This window comes from Diceros bicornis, chromosome 1 (assembly GCF_020826845.1).
Source record: "Diceros bicornis minor isolate mBicDic1 chromosome 1, mDicBic1.mat.cur, whole genome shotgun sequence".
NCBI classification, from domain to species: Eukaryota; Metazoa; Chordata; class Mammalia; order Perissodactyla; family Rhinocerotidae; genus Diceros; species Diceros bicornis.
Genome location: NC_080740.1, coordinates 33,949,852 through 33,959,785, shown reverse-complemented (window position 1 = coordinate 33,959,785; position 9,934 = coordinate 33,949,852). Strand labels below are relative to the sequence as shown.

General features: G+C 44.4%; 1 protein-coding gene across 1 annotated transcript; it reads right to left on the bottom strand.

Moving 5' to 3' along the window:
• Positions 1-2,162: 2,162 nt before the first annotated feature.
• On the bottom strand, positions 2,163-7,566 carry TSLP (thymic stromal lymphopoietin). Its single transcript, XM_058547624.1, has 5 exons — positions 7,457-7,566; positions 6,844-7,012; positions 5,907-5,951; positions 5,111-5,242; positions 2,163-2,807 (listed from the first exon to the last, which is right to left on the bottom strand). The coding sequence occupies exons 1-5, from the start codon at positions 7,564-7,566 to the stop codon at positions 2,649-2,651; spliced, it is 615 nt and encodes a 204-aa protein (XP_058403607.1). The 3' UTR covers positions 2,163-2,648.
• Positions 7,567-9,934: the final 2,368 nt, after the last annotated feature.

The window sequence follows — 9,934 nt, the reverse complement described above, 5'->3', positions numbered from 1 at the left end:
GTTATGTAATAAATAGCAGAATCAAGATACGAAATCTCAAGATCTCACTATTCTGGAACGATGAGAAAAAAGAAGTCAACACGAAATGCTTGACAGGAATAAATGAAAAGACCTTTTTTTAGGTAAAAATTATACAAATAATATAGAAGTATAAAAACAGAAAACATAACAATACAATGATGGTGCAAAACCAAACAATGCTCCCTGCTTTAACCTCTCCCGCCACCACATACACACTAAAATGAAGTATCTATGTGCAAGAGATACATCTAAAACAAAGGGACTCAGAAAGGTTGAGAGTAAAATAGTGGGCATATATTACTTGGCCAGTAAAATATTATATTTGGACATATAACGGTAAAAGATAAAATTCTCAATAAATAGCTCTCATGAATTTTTAGGCATTAAGTAAAAATAGTGTCAACAATTAGATAGCAAAACTTTAGAGATATAGGGAAATAAAGAACTGTAACAGCAGTAGACTTGAACTCAGCTTTTTCAGCCTCTGACTGAAGGAGACAAAATTAAGAATATAAATTATGTAAATAGCATAATTAACAAGGTAGTCCCAATAGTTACATATCCAACTCTATAGATCTAAACCAAAATTTGCAACTTTCTTTTCATTGACCATGGAGCATTTATAAAACTGACCATATATTAGTGCACCAAGAAAACCTCAATACATTTCAAAACATAGAAACATATAATCCATATTGTTTTTACATTTGGAAAAGTTCTTACTAAATTAATATGGTGCTTCTTTGTACACATTACTTTTACTTGATAGTAATTAAAATGACTATTTTTATATTTAAACATCTATGGGATACATAGAAGAATAAAATATATAAATTACATGAATTTTTAAAGATAAAGCAGAGACTCAAAGAAATTGTATTCATGGGATGACTTCAAGCTGTCTCTTCTCTCCTCAATCCTTCATTCCTCTCTGCTAATAGGAAAATTGGGCAGAAACTTTGAGAAAATTTGTGAGGGTATTTCTTTTCACAGTTTAGTGAAATTTACAGTCAGTAAATCCCTAGTAAGATGGAGTTAATAGGCTTAAATTGTCATCTCCTTCCCCATCTTATGCATAGGAAATTAATGAATACTGGCCTATGCTAGACCCAGAGTTTCTCTTCTGATGGCATTTAAGGCCCTGGGCCAGGTCTTTAGAGGAAGGTTTTTGGAAAGAGGGCATGTCCTGATTTCCCTCAGGGCAAAGGAATCTGCCTATTGAGCTACACTCTGAGCTTCTCTGGGTGAGACCTGTGTCTTATTTACTTTTATATCCCCAGTACTTGCCTGAAGACTTGGCACACAGTAGGTGCTCTGTAAGTGCTTATTGGATACATAATGTAAACTTCCTCTTACTTGTTGGCAAGTAAGATGGATTTAGGGACACTGAACCTCTTCTGTCAGCACCAGCCCTCAGGGCAGTGGTCAGGGAAAAGTTCCAGCTCACAGGATGAATGACTATTCCTATCTTCTCTATGTTGGCCTCAGCTCTAGGGCTAGGGAGGCCCCTCCCACTGGTGTTCAGAGCATTCCAGTGGAGGGTGAGTAAGAGGGTGCCTGTGGCTCTAGCTGCAGCAGGCACCCAAGAATAGAATGGATTTGACATGTCTTGTTTACCTTTGCTTCCTTTGTCTCTTCCAGTTGTGGAAAAGTTCAACAGGGGAAAGAAGGAAGGACTAGAGACATAATTTAAGAAAAGGATGATTGGAAAACATCCTGAAGTCACCTATCCCCAAATATTCTCTCTATAGGCAGGGCCAACAGACACAGCGCAGGAGAGGGGTAGTCAATGGGCGCCAAGGATGAGGGGAGATAAAGAACTGAAGAAAAGTGATGCCCCTCAGAAAAGTGTGTGTGCAAATCATCTAACTACATTAAAAACACCATTCATAAGAAACGAATTTGAGAATTATTTTATTAAGAAATATATAGTGTCTATTACAAAGCAATACGTACATGTGCTTACAAAATAAATTAAAATATATTCCATAAAGTTAAAAATATATATATTTTAGCTTTAACAAAGGCACTTCTTCAGGATCTGCTTGCATACACCACTCTTGTCTATTAGGTAATTTCTAAAACTTGGCTTAGAATACTTTCACAATATTTTGTACACATTATAGAAGTATTATAGAACACTTTCACAATATTTTGTTTGGAAATTCTTTCAGACTGCTTCAATATGTGTACAACTTCTTGTGCACCCCCTTTCGCTTTTATCTTCTTTTGTAAACTTTCAGTATGAGAACATGAGAATTATCAGTGCGTGTGGAAGAAATGCCTGCCTTTTAAACAAAGGTTTACATGCTATTGAGTTCAACTTTTTCCCTTTTTCGAGGGAAAAAGTTCTCCTTCTACTACACTTTTAGATTCTTCCCTTGAGCAAGGATTATGTAGTTCCTGCTGAGAATTACCGCCACAAAGCCAGTGGCACAGGCGTTAATGCTACAGAAGTCTCCCCCGACGATTGAGGCATGGTACTTCCCCTGCATTGCAAACCTATATTAAACAACAAAAGCTTACAAAAATAAGTTAAGAAACTCTTCTGCAATTAAAAAATAACCATAGCGGTCTTTGAAATGTCACAGTTAGAGTTAATGTTCTATCTACCTACTAAAGATAATTTATTTTGTTGCTGTGAAATATGACTTTAATGAAGATTTGTTTCTACGGAAGCGACTGAAATGACGCCACAATTCTATTAAGTTTGAGACTTGTGTGAGGCATTTGTTTGCTGTGACTTCTCTTTTCTTTCTTTTCTTCATTGCCTGGGTATTATTTATCTGTGGAATAAGAGAATCAATGGTCAAAATTAATTGTCATTATCTTTAACATCCGTTGAGTGGCAAGCTCTACTGTCTTCTCCATGCAAATCCATCTCTCAGTGCACCCCCCAAACATTTACTTACTATCTGCTGATCTGTGCTTCTCCAGAGGAACGCCCTTCCATCTCTCCACCCATCTCCTCTGGCTTCAAGGCCAAGCACCACCTCCTTCACAAGGCCTCTGCTAACTGTTCAGACCTTTCTTTTGGAAATTCTTTTTTGTTTGTTTGTTTTTTTTTTGTGAGGAAGATCAGCCCTGAGCTAACATCCACACCAATCCTCCTATTTTCGCTGAGGAAGACCGGCTCTGAGCTATCTATTGCCAATCCTCCTCCTTTTTTTCCCCCCCCAAAGCCCCAGTAGATAGCTGTATGTCACAGTTGCACATCCTTTTAGTTGCTGCATGTGGGACGCAGCCTCAGCATGGCCGGAGAAGTGGTGTGTCGGTGCGCGCCCGGGATCCGAACCCGGGCTGCCAGTAGTGGAGTGTGTGCACTTAATCACTAAGCCACGGGGCCGGCCCTGGAAACTCTTCTAATGCTTCCAAGTGTGTTTCATGTAACCTGGCTCTCACTCACACGTTGTTTTTATTATTGCATCATGGGTATTCCCCAGAGTGCTGAGCACGATGTCTTATACACAGGAAACACTGAATATTTATTGAATGATTAAATGAATGAATAAGTTGCTGATTTCATGATCTCCCCGACAAGATCATAAGTTCCTCAAGAACAAGACTTATCTTATGTCTCTTTATAGATACAATTAAGTAAACCTATTATTTGGATCCAAAGTGCTCCCGACTTCTGCCTCTCCCACCGCCTACATGTGCCACAGACACCTAAAGGCTTATTCTGGAGAGGTATCTAAACTGAAAAAAAAGATTGCAATAATCTTCCAGTGTATTCCCTCACCCGAATTACTCTTGAGTAGTGACAGACGGGGCCTCCTAGAGACACAGTACTCAGATCAAAAAAGTTCACCAGGTTACTAAGCAAAAATCTTACAATGTAAAATCTGCTAAATCATAATTAAATATTAGTGGTCTCCTTTTGGGCTTAGGAGGGGGCTGAAATACGTTATTTCAGACTCTCCCTTTCTCATAAGCTGTAAGCTGTCCAGAACCTGAGCTAGTCTGTCTTCTGTGCTCTTAGATGGATGAACTTCATTGTGGCCATCTGTAGATCTGCCAGGGTCTCCTTGATAGAAGGCATAGAGCCACACAGGTTTTTCACATGGCTGTCTGGTATTGAGTATCCAACTCAAGCTCAACCCAGATCAACCCTATGGCTTCAGTCTTCAATCTCTAAAAAAGTGACAGCCTTGGCCACCCAGATACTCAGTGGGCAGACTGATGAAGTCACCGGTTAATAGGCAGCAATTAGACATAGCTGCACTTGTCTCTATTTGCCTTTTTAAGATAAGTTCCCTGCTTTACTTGCCTGCTGAAATAAATATTTATTGAGTATTTGTCACATGCCAAGCACTGTTCCAAGTGCTTTTACATATATCGATTCATTTAACCCTCAGAAACACTCTAAATGGGACTTGCTAATATGATCCTCATTTTGCAGATGAAACTGAGCACACAGAGGCTAAGTTATCCAAGCTTTCACAGAAGTTATGGGACTAGGATACAAAGTCAGGCAAGACTGTCTCCAGACTTCCTGCTCCGAACTCTGCACTGCTGTTTCCATATTTAAAGTTACACAACATTCATTCAAATGCATGTAACTGCATATGCAAAAATCCATGATGTAAGGAGACAGCAATAAGGAAACATGGGGTAGATATTTAACGTATAATTCAGCATTTTAAGAAAGAAGCACGCAATTGTTAAGTGATAAGCTCAGGCCGTGATGCTCAAACTTTGGAATGGATGAGAAGCTTAAAAGCAGCCCAGACACAGGGACTGGGATTTTGAATGTCTAGGTTGGGGGCCCTGGGAATTGGCATTTTGGACAACCACCCTTGCATTCTCAGGCAGCCAGGACATTCTGATGCAGGAGGCTCGCTGATCACACCTTAAAACACTGACCTAGGGTTTAGAACCATAATTCTGCCAAAAGACTCAGAACCCTAGAAATAGGTGGGTTTGAGTCCAGGTGTCCACGTGGGGCTATGTGACAATCGACAGCTTTTCCTCGGCTCATTTGCTCTTCATAAGATAAAAATCACAACGATTTCTGCACGCAAGTCCCACCTTAATTCAAGGTTAGCTCCAAGACATAGAAAAGCAAGAGTCCAATGCATAGGCTTACCTGAATACCGGAGTAGCCTGGGCAATGGTGAGTGAGGATAGCATTAGTTTTTGTCAAGATTTCCTTGGCGAGTAACGGGCATTCTTGGGTGGAACTGAAGGTAAGGTGCTTGATTTCAGCGAGACACCCCGGCTGCTCACCGGCGGCAAAGTTTACGAGAAAAAGAGAAAACGCCAGGAAAAAAAAAAAATTACAGAAAGAAAAAAAAAAAGTTGATAAATGAGTGAAAGCGGCAGCAGGAGAAGTGGGGAAGGAGCGGGAGACGCAACAAAAGCGATTCGAGTAAGAGGCAAGAGGTCTCGGTCAGAGGGAGGGAGAAAGAACCCAGGGAAGGAGAAGGAAGGAGGAGCGTTGTGAGAGTGGCAGAGGGCACTTGAGGAGAGGGGACCCGCGCCGACGCTCGCTCCGCCCAAGTCTCGGGGCCCAGGCCACTGCGAAGGGGCGGCGCCCGGCGCGGAGGCTCCGCACCCACCCCTCGGAGAGGGGGTGGCCCTGACGTTCTTCCCTGGTCCCAGTTCCTGATTTGCCTCTCCTCCCGGAGGGTGGGAGGAGGGGGAGCCTCTCCCGGCATCCCACTCAGTCCGGAGAGAGACTTCCTCGCCCCAAATTGGAACAGAAGTGGCCTCCCAAGCTGGGCACCGGCCCAGAGGTTTCCGGCAGCCCAGTCGTCCCCAGTCGGTCGGCGTCGCCTGGGAGCCCAGCCGCCGCCTGGGGTTCTGCACACCGCAGGATCCCCCCTCCCCGGAATACCTGGCGTCTCTCTGGAGAAAGCCAGCAGCACTGACCACTTACTCACCCGGTCTCCACAGTAGACGGTGTGGTTGGACTCGGTACTTTTGATCTGGAAGAAAGAAAAGAAGCATACGACAAGGGTAAAGACTTAAGTTCACAGGAGAAATCGTCCCTCGCCAGTCCCCTCTGTTACTCCCAGGTTTTAAAGATGCTTTGAAAGCGGTTTCCACTGAGGCACTTGTTTCCTATGGATCTGTTCGTCATTGACAAGGTAGTAAAACACTTAGAGTCTTCAGATAGTGCCTACTCATGTTTGAAACTGGATATCAAAGGGTCCTCGTCCTAGAGGGAGACACCCCCCCCCCATCAAAGTGCGCACACCTGTACACAGGACTACACATGTGAGCAATAATGCCATTGTTCGAATGCCCACATCTGCCGGGTAGCCATTCAGGAATTTCACACATGCAGCTTTATCCAGAAATTAGAATAATCAGGAAAATGATTACTACTTTACATTAAAAAGCTGAAGCACACCTTATCCCATAATGGCATCCTGAGGCATCTAGAACACTAGAAAGATCTAAAGTGTACCTTTTGCCCGGCTATCCTCACTGGTTAGGGTTTAGCTCACAAGAATTCCCTCTCTTTTACTCCTCTTCCTTTCTCAAACCCTTACCCACTGTCTTTTTTGTACTGCACTAGCGGAGCAGCACTTTAGCAGAAGATAGATACCCTTCCTTGGTGGATCACGGGTTACCTACCAATATCTGCTCCTCATCAGCGTCTGCACACTTAATGTGTGCCAATTTCTACACAGTAATTTTAGAAGCCAATATATTTCAATATCACTTGTAAAAAATTTTGACAAAATGCTGGGCCATGATTTTTTTCCAAATTAATTTTCTTTCCTTGAAAGTTAAATAGTAGTTTGCATGTGTGTATGCCTACTCTTCCGATGAAAACACATTTGTTGTTTTAAAAAATGCTTCTTCACTTACTCCACTCATATATCCCTCCAGGGCTGGAAAAATGACTTTCTGATACTTCTCTCTAATCTTCTCAAAGTCACAGTCAGCAAAATTGTAGGTTAGCACCAGCCCTACCAGTTGCAAGATGAAGATCTTCCTGAAAAAAACTGACAGAACAAATAATAAGGCATCAGGCAATCTACTTGGAAACCCAATTCCATCCCAGTTTCACACTAAACTCTTCCCATCAACTCTGAATTGCCTCTAGATCTACAAGGCCTGCCTTAGGGGCAAACACCCGGGCACCACTCTTTGCCTCTCAATTCCAGCGCTCTTGAAGCCCATATTCACCCATGCTGTTGCCTTAAGTTGGAGTCTCCTTGATGCTCCAAAGCTTTCTGGCTCCACATATATAACACCTAAACGCCTACGGGCTCTTTTCTCCTAGGCCAATGATTTTCCTTGATGTCATTCTCTTCCTTTATAGAATTCTGAATTGATGACATGGAAGAAAAAAATAGGACTAGCCAAATCTATGGAATTTTAACATTAGTAAAATCATCAGGAATTTCCCTCACCTTCCTCCTTTTATCTTTGCCTAAACACTTGGTATGTGCCTGAATGTGCTTTAAGAAAGAGATACCCACATCTTTCTCCTACAGAGCCATTTCCATAGCCAAGCTCCTTTCTTGTTGGAAAAAACACCCCAAAACGGCAGCCCACTTTGAGGACTGGATACTGCTGCTTGTGCATGCTGTACACTCTGAGTATTTCCTCTGGCCACTTTCAACTAGTGCTTTCCCTCCTCTGTGGCTACTGAGAAAACTCATGGGTTTACTTAATGGGATACTCTGGAGGGTGGGTGCAGCCTCAGGCTTGGACTGTGCTTCCGTGTGAAGGCATCAAATGTGCAATAGTGACCAGAACCTTAGGGGCAGAGGAGATAAGAAGCTGAAATGAATGGGAAAAGATCTGATGGGCCTTGCCCTCAAAAACTTACTTTTCAAAGCGCCCTTACCAATTTCAGGAAAGAAGCGCCTACTCTGGGGGTGCCTTAGGGGCTGCAGTCTCCTCTAGCACGTTTTATAGGTATGGAGAACTTTTAAAACCACAAAGTCTAGCACCCAGCCACCTGCACAGCCCCACTCTTCAGGCTGACTCCCAATGCGCAGTGCGCAGCGGTGCGCGCCCGGGGAAGGTGCTGTCCAGCGCGCAGTTCTCCCGGAGGCGCGCACAATTCGTGCGCTCTGCGCCCCAGGCGCTTAGCCCCGCGCTGCGCAGCCAAGACAACTTCTGAAGTCTCCGGCTTGAGCAGCGGCCCCAGTTTTAGGAACAGGAGAAGCAACAAGCGTTTGTACTCGCAAACCCTTGTTAATCCAGAAAACGGAGTTTAAAAGCAGCGAAGTGAGGCAGGGAGACTGCCCGAGAGGTTGCCTAGCCGCCTTCTGAGCTCTGGCAACGCCAACAGAGGGGTGAAGGGGCGGCAGTTCGACACCCACCGGGCTGCTGGGGGATAAACTCCGCTCCGCTCGAGCTCGGCCAGAGCCGCCCCGGGCTCTCCTGACACCCAGCTCCCCTCTTCCTCCCCAACACCGACTATTGCGTGTCAGAGCCTGCAGAGTTCTGGTCCTTGGGAAGTTTCTAGGAGTCATCGCAGGAGTCGCTGAGGCAGGGCGCTCCACGTGAGTCCTAGCAAATGTCACAGGCCACGCGGCGCCTGGGAACAACAGCAGGGGGTGGCGAGGGAAGCGGGAAAAGCACAGACTCGGGAGTGGGGGTGGGGTGGGGACTCGAGCCAGAAGTAAAATTTTTTTTCAAAAAAGGCACTCAACAGCTGTACCAGTACAGCTGGACCCAGTTCCCTGGTTAAGGCCAGGGAATAAAGGTTTTGGCACTAACAGGAGTATCGGAAAGCCGCTGATTCACCGCTGACTTCAAAAATGGGCTTTTCTGGAACCCTCCAAGTCTAGGAGTTAAATGTCATGGCAGCATCCTTTGGAAGAGAAGTCCCTCCGCCCCTCTCCCCCATCGCCAACTTTTCAGGGTGTTGAGGGATGATGCCAAAGCCTGATTCATCTGCTGTGACATCAGAGGTGTTTCTGGTCGGCAGCTGGTAGTTGGATAGGCAGACGGGAGCTAGAGACACAGATTTCTTCACCGGATTGAGATATGCTGATGGGGGCAGGAACAGAAGAAAGCAGCGACTTGCGTTCTTCTAGGGTGTAACTCGAGTAGCCTTCCTTCCTTTGTTTCTTGCTTTAAAACTGCATCTATGTCGGTCGTTGTAGAGATGAGGCAGACAGGGTGCCGCCTCCGCTGGCGTCCTGGAAGAGATCTCTTTACCAGTTACACGCTACTAAACACTTGCGCCTGGGGCCCCCAATTTCCTTGTCTGTGGTTATGTGACTTCTTAGAGCACATCACTTTTCTGCTCTTGGTAGACTCCCAGTTGCCTGGGCATTTACAATCTCTCCCCGCTTGGCTCCAAGCTATTTTTCGAGCCTTATCTCTTTCATTCTCCTAGGCTTCTAACAAATAGTATCTGAAATTAATGTGCTCTAAACGTGCCCTCAGCGTTCTTCTTCCCAGCCTCACACCCTCAGGTGTTGGCATTCTCCTACCATTCAATGCTCATTTCACTGGACATCTCCTCCAAAAGTGGTCTGCTACCTGGATGTGACCCCACTTTCCTTTAAGCCATATTTATTTTGGGCTTCCCTCTTATGACCGCCATTCGTCATGTAATATTTCAATGATGTTTTTCAACCTTATCTTTTTATTAGACTGTGAGTTCTTTAGAAGCTGGAAATGTTTTATAATTGATTTGTTTGATATCAATTTACTTTTTCCAAAAACCGTTGGAGTGGCTTGCAATAAATGTGTTGGTGTCAGAAAGGAAAAACAGTCAAGACAAGGCAAAATAAAGGAACCTAGGAATAAAGGAAGTGAGGATCAGCTATAGGGAAGGCCATAGAAAAACATTATTAAGAACTGGAGAATTATGGGGTCCGGCCCGGTGGCACAGCAGTTAAGTGCGCAGAGGCCCGGGGTTAGCAGGTTCGAATCCCGGGCGTGCACCGACACGCCGCTTGTCGAGCCATGCTGTGGTGGCGTCCCATAT